Source organism: Python bivittatus, unplaced genomic scaffold, assembly GCF_059951505.1.
Source record: "Python bivittatus isolate LINGU-HERP-01145 unplaced genomic scaffold, Pbiv_v1 ctg000270_np1212, whole genome shotgun sequence".
NCBI lineage: Eukaryota > Metazoa > Chordata > Lepidosauria > Squamata > Pythonidae > Python > Python bivittatus.
The window spans coordinates 4,167,514-4,186,429 of record NW_028277050.1 but is presented as its reverse complement, the minus strand read 5'-3'; the positions used below and the strand labels follow the sequence as shown (position 1 = coordinate 4,186,429).

The 18,916-nt window shown below is 39.2% G+C and overlaps 1 protein-coding gene across 1 annotated transcript in view; it reads right to left on the bottom strand.

Moving 5' to 3' along the window:
- The window catches only part of ADGRL3 (adhesion G protein-coupled receptor L3), a 436,049-nt gene that overhangs the window by 164,508 nt on the left and 252,625 nt on the right, over positions 1-18,916 (bottom strand). Inside the window, exons 16-18 of the mRNA XM_088138611.1 lie at positions 13,544-13,666; positions 7,122-7,330; positions 6,523-6,699 (exon numbers count right to left, since the gene is read on the bottom strand). Of these exons, the coding sequence (XP_087994737.1) occupies positions 6,523-6,699; positions 7,122-7,330; positions 13,544-13,666 (509 nt within the window). The remainder of the gene's footprint in view (positions 1-6,522; positions 6,700-7,121; positions 7,331-13,543; positions 13,667-18,916) is intronic.

The following is an 18,916-nucleotide window of genomic DNA, read 5'->3' as shown; positions in this document are numbered from 1 at the left end:
TATACATACATACATACATACATACATACAGTATGTATATATGTGCACACACACGTATACATACAGTAATGCTTAAAAGCTCATGAACCCTTTTGAATTTTCAATATTTCTGCATACATATGACCTAAAAGATTTTTTCCACACAAGTCCTAAAACTAAATAAAGAGAACCCAGTTAAAGAAATGAGTCAAAAACATTACCTTTGTTCATTATTTATTGAGGAAAATTATCCAAAGCTACATATTTGTGTGTGGCAAAAGTATGTGAACCTCTAGGATTATCAATTCATTTGAAAGGGAAATTAGAATCAGCTGTTGCAATCAATGGGATGATAATCAGGTGTAAGTGTGAGAGGTCCTACCTTATTTAAAGAATAGGATTCTGGGTATTCACTATCAAAGTCTGATCTTCACAACACAGGTATGTGGAAATGTGTCATGGCTCAAATAGAGATTTCTGAGGACCTCCAAAAAATAGTTGTTGACGCTCAGCAGGATGGAAAAAGTTACAGAACTATTTCCAAAGAGCTTGGATTCTACCAGACCATTGTTGGCAGATTGTGTAAAATTGGAGACAATTCAACACCATTGTTACCCTCCCTAGGAGTGGTCGACTAACCAAGATAATACCAAGAGCAAGGTGTGTAATACTCCAGGAGGTCTCAAAGAATCCAAGCGTAATGTCCAAGGAAATAAAGGCCTCTCTTGCATTAGCAAATGTCAGTGTTCATGAGACCACCATCAGGAGGACACTGAATAACAATGGTATACATGGCAGGGTAGCAAGGAGAAAGCCACTACTCTTCAAAAACAACATTGCTGTCTGTCTACAGTTTGTGAAAGACCATGTGGATAAACCAGAAGGCTACTGGAAGAATGTTCTATGCACAGATGACACTAAAATAGAACTTTTTGGCTTGAATGAAAAGCATTATGTTTGGTGAATGGCAAACACTGCATTCCAGCATAAGAACCTTATCTCATCTATGAAACATGATGGTGACAGTACCATGGTTTGGGCCTGCTTTGCTGCCTCTGTACCAGGATGACTGGTCATCATTGATGGAACTATAAATTCTAAATTGAACCAGGAAATTCTACAGGAAAATGTCAGGATATCTGTTTATGAACTGAAGCTCAAGAGAAAGGGGGTCATATAGCAAGACAACAATCCAAAGCACACAAGACCAAAGAATGGTTAAAGCAGAAGAAAGCTAATGTTTTAGAATGGCCAAATCAAAATCCTGAACTTAATCCTATAGAAATGTTGCGGAATGACCTGAAAGTGGGCAATTTGTGCAAGGAAGCCCACCAATGTCTCTGAGCTGAAGCTGTTCTGTAAGGAGGAATGGGCTAAAATTCCTCCAAGCTGATGTGCAGGACTGATTAGCGGTTATCGGAAAGGTTTAGCTGCAGTTATTGCTGCCCGAGGGGGGCACCCCAGTTCCTGAAAGCAAAGGCTCGCATACTTTCGCTACACACAAATACATGTAGCTTTGGATCATTTTCCTCAAGAAATAAATGAACAAAATGAATGAACAAGTATAATTTTTTTCTCTCAGACAAGCACAAAGACAAAGGCAGGGAGGGGGAAGCACATTCAGACCTGCAAGATTCTGTTCCTATAGCTGTTCCAATAAAAGGAGCACTGACCTACATGGCACTGGTTTCTTAGTCTGGTCTACCTTGTAGGGCTGACAGCATAAGGTTGTTTCTCCTTCAGGGGAGATAGTATAACTTGATCAGTTTCTGAAAGGTCTGCGACAAAATTAAAGGGAGTTCTGAAAAAGCCGAAGTTGAGTTTAGAGGAGAGGTTTTGTGGTGTGAAATTGCAGGCTGAAGAGAAATGGACAAAAGTTAACATGTTAACAAAAAGTTGTTCATGTTAACAAAATGAAGACCAGAGGCAATGTTCCTGAGGAGGGACCAGTAAGATGAGGATTTGTTGTCAATATATCTGTAGATGGTAATAAAACATTTGCAATGACCTGCTAAGAGGTTGATATGGAAATCACAGCTTGTATTGGAGCGGCTGCTAGAGATGGCGTCACTACCGTGAATGTTTCTTGCTGAGTGGTAGGTACTTGAGCATAAGATGGTTGTAAAATAATACATATAAGATTGGACTACCAAATTCAGCACAGAGGAAGAAGAAAAGAGACATTTAGGAAAGCATTCCTCACTGAATAAATCACATCTTCATTTCGGTCATAGACCAGCATAAAACACATTCAGGAAAAATTACACCCATTTCAACAATAATACTGAAACTTGTAAGAGATAAAAGATAACTAAAAGCTAGTGTTACTAACAAAATACTATAATATTAAAACATTAAGTTCTTTCTATAAAAATTCTTAATATTCATGCAAGACTATGGCCTAAAGTGATGGCCTTTGAAGTCCACAAAAAGGATGTAAAAACAGATAAAGATTAAAAGAATATATAAAAATAAAAGAGGAATTCTCAGTAAGCTTACCCATGCCCAGTACCCTTAATTATCTATTTGTGAATTTTATTTGCTGCCAGGCAAAATCTAGTGACATTGTATGTAATAAATGATTCATAGGAAAAAAATAAAGAAGAAAACTTTCATTATGACCTATAACAAGGATCAATAAAGGAAGAATGAATGTTTCTTGACTACTTTGGTAAGAGAGGCAGTCTAAAAGTACATATGTGATGGTCTTGACAGCTACATAGACAGGTTCTCATGTACATGGGGGCTTTGGTAAATCTCCCATTAAGAACTGAGGAGAGTAAAACATCAAGCCTCTTCTAAGATATGTTCTTTGCTGTGCAGGGGAGGCTAAAGTCTGTTGGGTTCCCATCTGGAATAAGTTTTGAAAGCTCTATTGTGGGCAAGAGGATGGTACGATCATAGTAGTAGAGGTCATACCATCTACTGCATGAGAATAGCTACCTTGAATCCATGAGAGGAAGAGAGACTAAGTATAAAGTTATCTAAGTAAGAGCTTAAGAAAAGGAAGGTGGACTGTATATGCCATTCTAAAGATGGACTAAGTATAAGGTCAATGAAAACCATATCCAAAGTCTTGGTGTGCATCAGCAATGGGAATAACAAGACCTCTGGCATCTGAGAGAACCAAGAATGACATAATTTTCAACTCCAGGATAGAGACAAGTCTATAATCTTGCTCTCCAAAGTAGAATTCAGAAATTGTAGTTCTTCTGCAGTTAAGTTTGTACAATCTGTTACATTTTCTGCATGGGTCTGCTTTCAAGATAGTTTCTATAAATCACTGTACAGTTATCAGGGTATTTACAAAATAACTTGATTACAATGAGTTATAGTATCTTCCCTACTATCTAACTCTGACTGACAACTTGTTTTCTCCCTGCTTTACCTCTGCATTCACCTCTTATGAATACAGGGACAAGAGATTAACAGTGCATCAGCAAATTCCATTAATATGTGTTTATTAAACTAGAATGAAATTCATCTGGCCCTGAAGTTGTGCATTCATTTAAAGCAACCATTTATTTATGTATTCATTAAAATAGTTCTAAAGCACTCTTCATCAAATGACAAGAAAGCAGTGTATAGAATGGGGCTCTCAAACGTTCAGTCATAATGAAACAGAACAGAATACAATAATAAAACAACTTAAAAGACAGATTAACCAATTATCGTTAGCAGTTATATGACAAGCAGGTATAATGTGATCCTCTCCATGTTAGGAATAGTTCTATCTACTGTACATATTGAATTGGACCAGTGGAGAATTTGTTGAATTTATTTTTATAAAACTTTTCAAAAGTCATCTGAGGCAGAAGGCACATTAGAATGAAAAACAAGAAACTTGAAAAGGGGTGGGGGACAAATTCATATAGCCCGTGAAGCTTTTTCCTCTTGCTCTCCTAAATTAACAGATACTTGGAAAGTCAGCTGGTAGCCTTGAGTGACTGACATGTTTATCTTAATGGCATTTGATAGCCTTGGAAACACTGCTTCCTGCCCCACCAGCCTCAGCCCTTACACACCCCAACTCTTATGCCCGTTTTCACCTTTAGTTTCCCACAAGATTCCACTGATGATGATCCTGCCTGCTGGATAGAGTCAAGTTAAGAATCTTTTCCTTTTCTTAGTTTTGAAAAGTAAGTTATCTGTAAGGCTTACCCTTACAGTGGCTAGTAACTGGGGTAATGGGATGGGGGAAAAGGATACACAGATTGATTGTTAACTGACTATTGGGTCAAGAATGGCCACACCTTTTATTGTCTAAATTGATGGAGTAAAGTACATTGTGTGGGCACAATAACCAGGCAGCCAGTTTTCTATTAGCCCACATTCTGGGTCCAGCATTAAGAATGATGAACATATATGGCCCTCCCTAAGCGTGAGTCAGCTGGCTGTGAGGGTGATACACCAATCCCTGAGCTGGGGTGGTACGCTACACCTCATCTCAAGATTGCTTAAACCATATTTAAATAAGTAGGAGAGCACATTTTTCAGTCACTACTAAAAACTGTTCCATAATGCTAAATGTGTGAGCTGCAATGTTTAACAAACATTGAGCAATGCAATAATCTAGTTGCTATCATAAAAAGAGAAGGAAAAAAAAACACACACAGTTGCTACAGGCAGACATCTGTCTGTCTGTCTGTCTGTCTGTCTATCTATCAAATTTCTTTTCTTTTCTTACTTTTTCTTTTATTTTTTCTTTTGGTGCTTTTTAGTCAGTCTTGGCTCCTGGTGACTGCCTGGACAAGTCCCTGCAGTTTTCTTGGCAAGATTTTGGAAGTGGTTTGCCATTGCCTGCTTCCTAGGGTTGAGAGAGAATGACTGGCCTAGATGGCTTTGTACCTAAGGTGGGACTAGAACTCATGGTTTCCTGGTTTCTAGCCTGATGCCTCAACCCCACACCAAATTGGCTCTCTTGTCTGTCTGTCTGTCTGTCTGTCTACCTACCTATCTACGTACAACATCTGATTTCTAGGCCACCCTAGATTTTGATTCTCACCCTGTCAGCTCTTACCCTAAATATAATATGAATTCTCAGCCCTGTCAACTAGCAGGTTTAGTACTGATGGATAATAGACAGGAACCCCTTCATTATAGGCAGGAAGGGTTGCAATGCTGTCACCAAAAAGTACTTTTAAAATTTCAGAGAACAGACCAAATAGTGGGATTGCGGTCACCTGGCTTTTTACTTAAGCCATTTTTAAGCCAGATTTTCTAAGTAAAAATGTGTTGTTTTTTACTCAGAAAATCAACAGACTGCCAGCCTTCTGGGTCTCTGGTATAACGCTCAAGAAACATCAGCCCTCTCTATCATCCCATTCCAACATGGTGACACCTATACTCTCCTCCAGTGATTTGGGGACCCATCATATAGTGAAGAATTTATTGATTATCTATAAATTGTAACTTTGTCTCCAGCAGACAACAGTGTATTTGGTCCCTCATTACTATTTTTTTCTTATTGTAAAAGTCTCATTCATAACCTTTCTAATTTCTTTTTCCATTTATTTTTATCTAGATACGCAGACAAAATTATTTAAGATGATTCAAACAACTATATTACCAAGAAGATTAAGAATTATCTTCCTGTTAGAACTAGCCTTCACTTGATACCTTCAGAGATTGCAACATTTATTTATTTATTTATTTATTTAGAAAATATATATGACTACCTATCTTATGCATGATAATCCTAGGCTGCTCACAGTAACAATACATAAAACAAAAATAAATACAACCCACAAAAACCCTTAAACAACATCATACATCCCACCACAACCCTATAACATCATAATTTCACATGTGCTGGGCTCACTTCCATCCTAGCCCAATGCCTTCACAACCCACTGGAAGACTAACAGGGTTGGGGCCTCTGAATCTCAGGGGGGAGGCTGTCCCAAAGGACCAGGGCAGCCATTGAGAAGGTGCACCTCCAAGATCCCACCAGATAGCAACATTTAAGAGAAGGGACCTGAAGCATATCCACCCTATCTGACCTGGTTGGATGGGCAGATACCCTCAGGGAAAGGCAGTCCCACAAACAACTTGACCCCAAGCCATGTAGGACTTTAAAGGTGATAACCAGCATCTTAAACTGCACCTGGAAAGCAACTGAAAGCCAGTGCAGCTTCTGCAACACAGTGTAACATGGGTGAAACACGAAGCACACAGAAATGTGAACACTGCTGCATGCTGCACCAGTCGTAACTTCTAGCAGTTCTTCAAGGGCAGCCCCATGTAGACCAAGTTACAATAATCAAGCTGAGAGGTGATTAAGGCAGGAGTGAGCAAGGCCTTTTGCTCCAGGAAAGGGTGCAACTGACATACAAGATGAACTTGTGCAAATTCCCCCCTAGTCATGACTGCCACCTGCTCCTTCAGCAGGGGCCACGAGTCCAGGATAAACAACTGAATGGCATCACTTGCCCAGCATGGGGTGGAGAAGTATTATCAACATATTGATGACACTGCCCCCCATGCTGTAACCAGTTCCAATTACTAACAGATTTATTTATCCATCATTATGTGCTGTCTTACCTTCACTTCCACATGGGCCATCAGAACAGCAAAGTTGGTTAAGTGATTACAGGAGCATGTTGTGTGAGTCTTGTTTGTTGTGAGGAGCCGACAACCTTGAGTTGACCAGTATCCTGTCATTGTGCGTTTAGAATAACTCCAGAATGAACAGTTAGGGTTGAAATTTTCTTCCGACTGCTACAGGGAAGAAATAAATAGATGAAGTAGTGCTAAATTAAACCATTTCTGTTCTTCTAGTCATCAGCAGCAAAGGGTGATAGATGCCACGGAAACATTGCTTTTCTCACTTTTATAAATTAACCCCCCCCACACACACATTTAGTTGATTTGTTTAGAGCTAAAGTGAGCTCTGCAGAATTACTTCATTTCCACTACCAAACAATGATAAAACCCCAAGTACTTTATGAAAATTATATATATATTAATGTGAAGCTTTAAGCAATTCAGACAAGTTCCTTTGGGGGAGGGGTGTTGGCTTTGCCCGAAAGGTGCCCTATATTTGAAGGGAACAGTGAACACTTTGTATGACGTTTTCAGGAACAAGGAAAAATAATCCACCCAGAAATGTGAGGCTTTCTGCAGGGTTAGTAAATCCTCACCTTGATGTGTCTGACAGTGAACACAACAGGATCAGCCAGGTAAACCTTATTGCTGAACTCTTTGTTAATTGCTGCTGTGATGATGGGAGAGTTCACTATGACAGAATGATTAGTGGACATGGCTTCCATCCCTAGTTTCATGCTGGCATTCTCTGTGGACAGATAGGGGCCCAGGTTGTTGTATAGGACAAAGGCCACTCGGATTTCACCTGAAATGGAAAATTCGGTAATTGATTAAATCAGTTCTCAGAATCTCCAGTCTACAATCTTTGGCTCTATAGCAGAGAACATTCTCTTAATGGAGTCTGCAGTACTGGTTGTGGGATTGGTGGTGGAGCAACCTACTAATGTGGGCAAAGTGATTAATTTAATTAATCAGAGTTGCTGTACATATAATCGCAATAAAGATAGTCCTAATACAGCCATATATAAAGATATACTACTTTGTAACATTGCAGGCTCACTGTGAGAGTTATTAGATGGTTCTTGGTACTAATTAAAATAGGAATTTGGTTACTTTTCCAGCATTGAAAGCAATTAGACATGTACAAACTTCATTGAATCTCAGTCTCAGCCATGGGATAATCTGTGTGTGATTTGGATGAGATTTTTGAGAGGCTTATACATGACATTTTGCAGCCCTCTGCCAATGTTATGAACATGCTCTTTTACTCAAACTATAATCCTTCCCTATTCCCCCAAATGAGGTACTTGTAGCAAAACATGCACATCCTTTATGACCTTCAACATCAGTAGCAGTCACAAGCCCAGCTATGGTTTGAGCATTAGCAAACCACAATCTACTGCACCAGTCTAGAGGTGTTTGACCTGGAGATCCAACCAGGAAAGGAGATCCAACCTGGAAATAAGGAGGAATTTCCTGACAGTGAGAATTATTAAGCAGTAGAACAGCTTGCTTCCCCAAGTTGTGGGGGCTCCATTGCTGGAGATTTTCAAGAAAAGATTGGACAACCATTTGTCCAAGATGGTATGAAGACTCCTGCCTTGGGCAGGGGGTTGGACTAGAAGACATCCAAGGTCCCTTCCAACCCTATGATTCTATGATTTGATGACCTTTCAACTTGTGTAGGTCTAGGTGCCACCAACTACCACTCCCTTAGTGTAGTTCAGTCTTAGCTGAACTGGACTATGAGTTCATTTAAATTAAGGACCACTTTGATGAGATTGTTTTTGAAAGGTCATCAAAGAGTATGGAAATAAAGAAACAGGGCATAGGCAAGAGGAAGGGGCAGTCTGGAAGGATTTCAGGACAGGAGGGCTAAGAGGTGACTTAGCATTGAATAGGATGAACGAAGATTGAATCCACTCACAAATGTTTATGCCCCTAATGGGACCTGCAAACAGATGAAAAGTGCTGTGATTTCACAACAAAGTTGTAATTTGTAAGGCGGGGGAAAATAATGCCAGTTCAATAACTTGGTCTTAATATTCATCCTTTTTGCCTTCTCTCTATTCTTTTGCCAAAAATTCTACATGGAGATTTCAGTTCTAGTTGGTGTTTATCAGGTTAATTAATCCTGGTCAGTGACTGTAATAAAGTTAACAGTAACACACCGGCAGCATTCAGTTAAGGCGTTGGAGGGGGGGAAAATATTGGGGGCTGGGAATGGAAAAAAGGCATCAAGTTCTCCTCCCAAAAGAGCTGGATAATGCATCAAACCCCTTCATCCCTATCCTAAACAACAAACTTTTAATTTAAAAAAAAAGTCTGTATGTTTCTGTTTTAACATCAAAGTAGCAGGCATGAAGTTAAACTCTGGACAGCCAAAATAGTCAGAAAATGGAATCCAAATCCCCACAGACCATAAATAACTATGAAACAAGAAAGGATAACGAAAGTATAAAATAACACAAAACACAATCCTTGAGTATGTTCTTCCAATTTCAAAGCCATAATAACAAGGCTCAGGTCTCGGTTTATTAAGTTCACAGTCATAACAGATATGGCCACATGGGAAGTGAATATAAAACTTCTCAGGTTTCCAGCAGACAGTACTGCAAATGCATTGCTGTGGCTGTGCCAAAGACACACATAACTATGAATGCTAAGCTGGTCGTAATGATGTATACGAGATGCTTTCTAACAGTGAAGATGGTATGGCCTTCTGTGCTATAGTTAGGCAATGGGGATGAAACATGATTTAGGGAAGAGTTCCAGATAGTCTGGGCAGTCTTTAATCAACTTGCAGAAATGACTACCTCAGTGAGTAGGTAGGGCTTGGTTACACACAGTGTTATAAGCCTAAATAAAAGGCATTTGCATCATTGCCCATACTGTGCTCAGAAACATCTTTAAAGTTGTACCAATTTCTGTGCATAATTTTTCCTAATACATGTATTTTCAGTGCAACTTCACCTAATAGACATATTTTGGCCAACAACTTTCTTTTGATAATGCATTTTCGTACTTTATTTGCATGTACACATATTTTGTACACATTTTTCCTAATACATTGATTTTTTAATCAATTATTCTTAATTTGGGAACTACATGGCAAATTGTGGAGAAATTTGTGGTCCTTGACTAGTCTACTTTAGAGCCATGTTATATGTTTTTAGCTCAGATTATGAATAAAATTATATTTAATAATGCTCTTTCCTTCTAGGCCTTTTCGCTGAGATCAAGTGTAATATTACTTTCCTTTCCTCCATTTCTGTTATTGTCAGGTCACCAACAAAAAGCAAATTTATGTATTATTATTAATATGATTGGAGAAGTGTTTTGAAAAATTCTATGAAAGTGCTGATTTTGAAATATGACTGAGTTTTGATTTGTGTACTGGTCTAAAAGTGAAACATTAGGTAGGCTTCTTTTCTAGGATTACTCTATTTTTTTTCTTTGCACTCTAATTACTTTCAAATATGTATATGCAAGATTGTAATTGGTCTAATTAATTCAAAGTTTCACAAATTGATTTGGAGTCTTCATCTAAAGTTAAGCTGTACTGTAAAACTTAAATGAGCTTGAAAGCCAAGGCTATAATGTTTACTTTACAAGTAATGTTTAATATTAGACAAGCCTGCTTCCTAGATTTCCATTTAAATGTCTTGGTTCTTAATAATCTCTGGAAGTTTAAATTTAGACTGAATTCTGTTTACTGCAGTCCCTGAAGCTACAGTAAGACAAGAGTCATAAATTTCTGCAGCATTCCTTTTCACAGAATTTTTGATCTTGAACTATATATTTTCTAAGGAATTGCCAGCTTGGGATTAATTTAAGCATACTTGTTTAATAAATAATCAAATTGCACTTTCTTTGCTATTACACATATAGAATCACTCAAAAGAAACAATCCTGCTCAATAATAAAGTATAATAACAATAACAGCAAATACTGTATATGCATCTCTCTCTCTCTTTCTCTTCTCTCCCATTTAGCCATCCATTCAAAAGTCTATGACTGGGATGATCATTCACAAACAGCACTTTGATCTGAAGAAGAAGTGTAAAGTGATGCCCACTGGTGCCAAAGATCCTAATTACTCATGCAAATTGGTGGGATCAGTGCTAGCAGTGACAGTGTGCATCTGCTGTAAAAAAGGACAACAGCAATTTAGGGATAAAAATAAATGGTATTGAAAACAGAGATGCCAATATCATAATGCCCTTATATAAATAAATGGTGTGACCACATCTGGAATATTGTGCACAGTTCTGGTCACTGCACCTAAAAAGGATAGAGTGGAGGTAGAGAAGTTTCATAGGAGGGCAACATGATAATCAAGAGTCTGAAGCGGCTTGCCTATGAGGAAAGATTGCAACATTTGAAGCTTTTTAGTCTAGAAAGGAGGTGAATGAGAAGGGATGTGATTGAAGTGCACAAAATTATGCACGGCGTGAATAAAGTGGACAAGGAGAACACTAGAACCAGACGTCACTCAATGAAACTGAATCCTGGTAGAATCAGGACAGACAAAAGGATTTTTTTTTAAATACTGTACAACACTTAATTAAACTTGAGGATTTGCTACCACAAGATGTAGTGCTAGCTGGCATCAAAAAAGGGCTGGATCAATTCATGGAAGTCCTGGGATTCAATGTGTATTGGCCTTGCTGGCAATGTGACTGCCTCTGAAGGCCATCTGCTGGGAGACTAGTGGGCTTCCTTGTGCAGTTGGTAGGCCACCGTGAGAATAGACTGTTGGACTAGATGGGCCAGGGGTCTGATCCAGCAAGGCACTGTCTATGTTCTTATTTTTTTATGATATTCTTTTGGAAGCAGGGTTTTAGGGCCCCCAGATATGCACCACCTCATCCAAGTCCCACAAGAGATCACACATAACTGTGATCAGTGGCATCTCAGTACTACACCTAGGTGTGAAACTGAAAGGGGTCCAGATAATCTGTCCTTTAAGCTGTAGCCTGATGACTTTCTCAGTAAGATTCCCCAAAAAGGGAAGGATGGAGATAGGGCAAAAATTGTCTCTACCATTCAGTGCAATGATGGCTTCTTGAGGAAGGGGCAGATCACTGCTTCTTTAAGCACCGATAGGACCACCTCCTTCAAGGATGAATTCAGCACCACCTGAACCCAACCACTCAACATCTCCTTGGAAGCCTTGACCAACCAGGAGAGACATGGATCTAATACATAAGTAGCCATACTCATTGCCCCAAGGATTCTATTTCCTTGGGACCAACAGGCTCAAACTCTTCCCAGATAACCAAGCCAGACTAGTCTCAGTCAACTCCACAGATCTGGCACAGCTGAAGTCCAGCTGAGAGCAAATTCAAGCAACTTTATTTGACAGCTGCCATTGACTCCTTCCTAGGGCTGAGAGAGAGAGTACCTGGCCCAAGGCCACCCAACTGACTTTATGCCTAAGGTGGGACTAGAACTCATGGTGTCCTGGTTTCTAGCCTGGTGCCTTAACCACTACAACAAAGTGGCTCTCAGCAGATGTAATTAGAATAGAAAAATAATTAAGTTTTGCTGCTTTTATTTCCACAAGGTAATAATTAACAAAGTGTCTTATCCATATTTGCTTGGGTTTGCTCTTTGTTCTCCTCCAGCTGCACACTAGGCATCTATTCTGCAGTTTCATCTCCTGGAATTCCTCTGTAAACTAGGGGATCCATGAACAGAGAGAGGCTGTACAGGTACAATATGATCCAAGGCCATTGTCACCCTCTCATTTCAAGTGTTGAAGCCTCAGCTGAAATCTGCATCAGAGCCTCAGAAACAACTCCAAGTTCCCTCTGAAATCCTACAAGATTCATCAGGTGCTTGGGAGAGACTAATGAAACAGGTCTTGCCTCCCTGCAGCAGGTTGCTGTTGTGGAGAACTGCAAGGCAAACAAAGAGGGGGACCGATTTAACACTCTCCAGATTGAGATCATGTTGTCACTACCCGGAGACAAAAAACAGATCTAACGTGTGACTTCTGCTGTTTGTCAGGCCCTCACTGATGTGGATCAGGTCCAGGGTTGCCATGGTGGTCTTGAACTCCTGGCTACTTCTGATTCTGGATGCAAGGAAGGCAGATTTAAGTCACACAGTACTATAAGCTGGAAAACTCAACTGTAAGTGTAGCAGCAGAGTCATGGACTCCAAGTTGGGAGGCTGCTATGCACCAGGGGACCTGGTACAGCAACAATAATTCCATCTGATGCCCAAAGCCTTATGGAATCTTCTCCTCCCAGAAGTGAGATTAGCTCCATCCCTCTTAACATTCCATAAGTCCCTCAAGACCTGGCTATGTGATCAGGCCTGGGGCTCCCAGGGGACCAGGGAGATTTTACGATGGCTCCCTTATTAATTTTATCCCTTCCTGTTTTGCATGTTTTTACTGTTTTTTTATATGTAGCTGTTTTTATGTATTTTTTAAATTGTTGTACGCTGCCCAGTCACCTTGTGTGAGATGGGCAGCTATATAAATATGATTGATAAATAAATACATAAATAAATAAAAATCCCTATTGTACAAATAGGGTTTCACATCTGGTTATCTGTAGAGCAGTGATTCTGAAAGCCATCAGAGCCTCCCAAATGACTACAGCCACTTCACTGCCCTGCCCTTGGGGTTACAGCTGGGTAGTTAAATTTCCAAGAGGGGATTGCCTTCCATGCTCAGGCTGATCTCAGTTATACATGCCAGGTCAGCCCTCTCATTCAGAATAAGAGCTCAGATGGGGAAGAACTTATTACAGACTGACCTGGCATTTAGCAGCAGCAGCAGCAGCAGCTAGAGATCAAAGCAACTGTGGATCCAGTGACTCTGTTCTGAAGATTCAGCCATTATTGTCTGCTTGACTCTATAAAGCAGTTTGGCTCACAATATTAATGGATTACAGCAAAAAAGAAAGTGAATCCCACATGAAAGAGCTATGATTTAAACTTAATACACTTAAAAGAAAACATTCCCCCACCCCTAAAACCAGCAGTGAAGAGCTGAACTTACCATTCCGACCATTCTGTTTCAATGTGTTTGCTGATAGCTGGATGGTGCTGCCAAAGCCAGTATTCTGTGGGAATTTAAGATCTTCCAGGTTTCCATCTGTGCTTAGCCTTGCAACTTCCAGCTCTATTAGTATGAAAAACGGAATGTGTGTAAATGCAAAGATTGATAATTGATTTTAAGACAAGAGGAGGGAGAACAGCTTATTCAGATCAGCATGCCTTAAAATATGTTTCTTGTTTTCTGTTGACTTTGGATAGGCTAAGGTGCCCACTTTTTACATAATTCTCTTTCTTCCCAGTGCCTGATTTGGGTATTGTTAGCTGCCCACAACAGAATAAACAGGCACCAGAGCTTCCTGCAGAGCAGAGCAACCTACAGCAGATGATTTGGAAAATGAAATGGGCTGATGCCAAACCTATGCTCATCTTTCCAAGAGGCCATGACCTCTTTCACAAAAAATAATTCCATTTTGTTCTTCATTTGCCAAAACAGTAGGGAGAGTGAAGAGCTTGCCAAATATTACCTTCCAACAATTTTTCCGTTGCAAATTGAACATGAGAAAATTGGCTGGAAGGGGGACATCAATCCCTAGCAAGGATCCCATACCCTGAAACATAAGCAAGGATGAATTGACAGCCAAAAGAGAAGAAAGGTAGTGATATTCCTTCTCACTTGGTGCTTAGCTGGCAAATAAAAACAAATGTCTTCAAGGCAGGGAGAACTCATCAAAACATGCTTATACTAAGATTCCAGGAAACAGAAATTTCCTTGCATGCAAGGCTCGAGGTGGCAATATCTTCTGCATTTTTTAATCTTAACAATATAGGAGGATTGCCTTTTGGGCATGGCCTAAAGATATCCCTGTTTCTGCAGCATTAGCTGTACTTCTCCAAAGCATAAAATATGCTTCAAAGAGAGCTTATTTTTATGAGCTCCTACAAGATATAATTTATCATTTTAGCTTTAAACACTTACAAGCAAGATAACCAAACCAATCCCTATCAAAATGTCATAATTTCCATGGATGAGGTTTTTGCATGACACAACACTTTGTTATAATGGTTCTATCAGTTTTCTATAGAAAATGTATTTCCACATACTTCAAATATTCAGTAACATTCCTACTACATCTGGGAAAGCCTTCATTTGATCTGGCAAAATGGAGGTTCACAGTTTTACCCCAATTATAGGCAAAAAAGTAATGCATCCCTTTAGCAACCATCCATCACCGTGAATAAGAATGCAGATTCAACTTAGTCCTGGCTTACAGAACTGTACAATCTATGTTGGAGACTTATAGAGCATAAATTGCTCTAGAGAAGTCAACCAGTTTCTCTCCATGCTACAAATTATATATATTTGACAAGACAGCAATGCGATAAGTTAATTTATTGCAGAAAAGCTAATGAAGCTATTACAAAATGATTCCAAGGGTTCTCATGTATCAAGTAAAAATTCTATTTGTAGTGAAATCAATGTTCAAAATTTTGCACCTCCTTCTCCCACCAACAGGGTATAACACTCTTTTTGGGGCAGAAGGAGTTGCTTCCATCTGTCTCTTGTTTTAGTAGTGATCTAATCTGGTACCAGGCTGCTTGCTTGTGACCATATGAAAACTGGATCTCACACGGTTACCCAAACAGCAAAACAAGTAAGCCTGTGAAAGCAATGACAATGGCCACAAAACTTAGCAATTCTTCTAGAGATAATTGGTGACTTATCAGCTAACAGTAGAAGAATGTTCTCCTCTGAACTGGCATGAGTATGGATCAAGAAGATATTAGGTAAGCTTTCCAGGCCATATGAAAAGGGAAACACATTTTATTGAACAGGTATAAAATAGATCTTGTGCAGAGATATTGGTGAATCTTCCTTCTAAATGGCAAAACAGTTTAACAGGCAAAAGTGTAAGCTCTTCTATAGGACAGGGCTCTCAAATAAGTCCTGCCTGTAGAGGAATGGGGTTTTGCTTACGTCACTCTGAATATTAGTGTTGAAGGCCTTTTTTATCAGATTGGACCAGATTCTCTTATGGTCAAACAAAGTCAGGCTGATAGCTCATAATATTTTAAATCTGTGATGCCTGTCTTCCATGAAGACATAAAATTGTCCTGCAAGATCAAGATGGCCATAGGAGAAAAAAAAGAGAGAGGGAATTTTATTCCAATATTTCAAGCAGCAAAGCTGCACATGACAATTAGGCCAGATTCCAGTCTCAGCAAGGAATCCGATACACAATGGGGCGCTTGCCACAAGCTCTCAAAATTTTAGATTGAACTACATCTCTAGAGTTTGTATTGGAATAGAAAAACACCTATGCATATATGTAACAGGTGGCTGATGGTCCTGGCTTTGATGATTTCCATCGCAGCTGGAATATGGTTATTGCCACTGCAGTTAGCAATATGCAGAACTGTGTTTGAGAAATTATATGTCCTAGTGATGTCATCTCTTTGCTGATGATTCCAGGTTACCATGGCTTGGAAGGATATGTCCAAATATTTAAAAACCTTAATTTGATAAATGGTGAAGCGTTTAATTTTCCAGGAATAGCAGATATAACATAGCATTTGGAGAAGGTATCTACTTTAGTTTTGTTGTAGCTGATGATTAGCTCCTCACTGCAATAATGGACAAGAGCACAGAGGCGCCATCTCAAGCCCACATGTGCTGCAAAGAGGATTGCTGCATTGTCAGCATATAAAAATTGAATGTTGGGATGTCACCCATTGGGGGAGATGGGCAGCATACAAATTTAATAATAAATAAATAAATAAAATGTTATGAGTGTTCTTGGCAGCTATTTGTTTTTTAAATCCTGGTTTTATCCTGTTTTTATTTGTTTTAATTGTTAGCTGCCTGAGTCATATATATGAGATAGGCAGCCGTATACATTTATTAAATAAATAGACCAGAAACAGGTCTCCTGCTCAGCATGGGTGGTAGTGGTGAAAACTAGGTTTTATCAAAACCTAGACTAATGAACTAATATAAAAAATTAAGAAATAGGGGCACCAAAATGCAACCTTGCATCACCCCTTTATGAATGCATGTTACAGGTACCCTAAAGCACCGCAATGAATCTGCATTACATCTTTACGTGTAATTTCATAATTGGCAGCCAAAGGGATCTGTCAATAAAAGAAACAGCTAGCTTCTCCCAGAGCCTGGCTCTAAGAGATTGACTAAAGTCTGTATTTAAATCAATCAAGACAACATAGAGGGTCCTGCATGGACAACTGATACATTTTTCTATTAGGTAGAGAAAAACGGAGCACTTAATTTTTGTTGACCCCCCCCCCGAAACTGGCTTATTCTTCCACTACAATATTATCCTGGACCATCTAATTAATAGTTTTCAGTGGAAGTGTCCAGCAAGCTGATGAAGTAGAAGTTCTCTCTCTCTGTCTCTCTCTCTCTCCCCCTCTCTCTCTCTCTCCATATTATGATTGATCTACTCCAGTCATCGGTGGTCAGGAAATAAGAATTTCTATAAGTGAAAAGGGTTGCCATCACTGGGACCAACCAGTCTACGTTACTTGGACCAGTAATTAATTATAAACTAAAAATGAGTTAGCAGTGTGATGTGATTGGAAGAAAGGGAAATGAAATTTTAAAATCAAATGAAGTGTAGTGTCTGAATCATGGGAATGATTTCACTTTATTTTGTATCAGATCCCAGCTGGAATACTGTGTTTGGGGAGATATACTAGCTCTCTTCAAATATCTGAAAAGATGTCACCAAAGAAAGTCAAGGGCTGGACGCAGAACAATGGATATGAGTTACAGAAAGGCAGGTTCTGATTAAATGTTAGGGGGAAAAAAGTCCTTTAAGAGCAGTAGAACTAATAATTGGAAAGATGTTGGATTCCCCAAGAGACATATTTAAAAGAGAGCTATCTTTTGGGGGTGCTTTAATTTGGATGTTTGCATGGAGCAGGGAGTTTAGAATGATGACCCCTTCCACCATTTATTTTTTAAAAAACTATTCTGAACAATTCTGTCCAAGCAGTTGCTTTATATGGTATGTACCTCATAAAAAAATAATCTCTACACGTCAGTACAGATATGTATACGAATGCACTTTTATTAGAAATGATTACAGAATCTTCCTGATTAGTGAATAAATAATGATTTAAAACACTTTGCTTGGTATTCTCTCAGATGAATCATCTCAAATGAATCATCTCAGATGAATCACTGAGATGAATCTACTTTTAATTCTTAATTAAGTCCTGGAAAGTAGCCAATTCCAGGTATTGCAAGAGGCAAATCTGGCGAACTGGTACCTTTTCTCCAAGCACTGGAATAAGGTCAATAAGAAGACCATTGGCATATTTTTTTTCAGTTCCATTTCCTTTAACTTGGCAGCTAGCAATTTTGGCATCCATATTTAATAATGTTCTTGGGACATGAACCACCTGAGACTAAATTATCAGGCCATACAGCCTGAGGGAAATATTTCTGACACAACAGGATAATGAAGAGTACACTGAACTCTGCCACTTCATTGTACTTTGACAGGTCCATGACTAAAGCATTAGTGGCCTCTACTACTGTCCCAGAAACTAATGACCTCATTGATTCAGTCTGTAATCGCAGAACAGCTGATTGCGGTTACTTGGAATGCCATGTCTCAGCAAATGTAGCCATACAATTGACACTTGGCCTGAAATGTACCACAGTTAACACCTGCCAGCTCAACTGGCTCTAGATTCAAAGATCCACAAAATATTTATGCGACAATTAGCCAATTTCATTTTTAAAATAGTATTTGCTGGAATCTCCTGGAACTGATCTATTAAGTATGGTTCCATTCCAGGTCTGGCATTAAAATCTAAACTCATTTACAAAATCCTCTGCCAAATGGTATCCTTGTCTGAAATCTTATATCAAAGGTTCTTTTAAAGATGTTTTTATTTCAGTCTCTTCTTGTCAATAAACATGGTAAAAATTACCTCAGTAGGGAAGGGGGGCATTGATTTTTTTTTAAGAAGTAGTTGTACTTATAAAATGGAGGTACAGGAAATCTGGGCATGGAAGCTGGTTCAATTGGGCTGCAACAAAGATATGAGTTACTAACTCAGTGAATATCAGAGCTAACTGTGCATGCTTCTGTTGCAAGGCTTCCATTCTGAAGATAATAGGCCTGTGACTCAGTTGCAATAGGCAAAGGTGTTAAGTAGCAACACTCTGTAACTTATTGTCTTGGCTTGTTGGTCACACTACCTTGCACCAATCTTTCTCAACCTGATGCCCGCCAGATGTTTTGGAGTACAATTCTGACCTTCCCTGGTTACTATGGCAATGCTGTATCTGGTTAAATCAGTAATGCAAAATTTCTGGAGGGCATCAAGTTATGATGGGTCTATT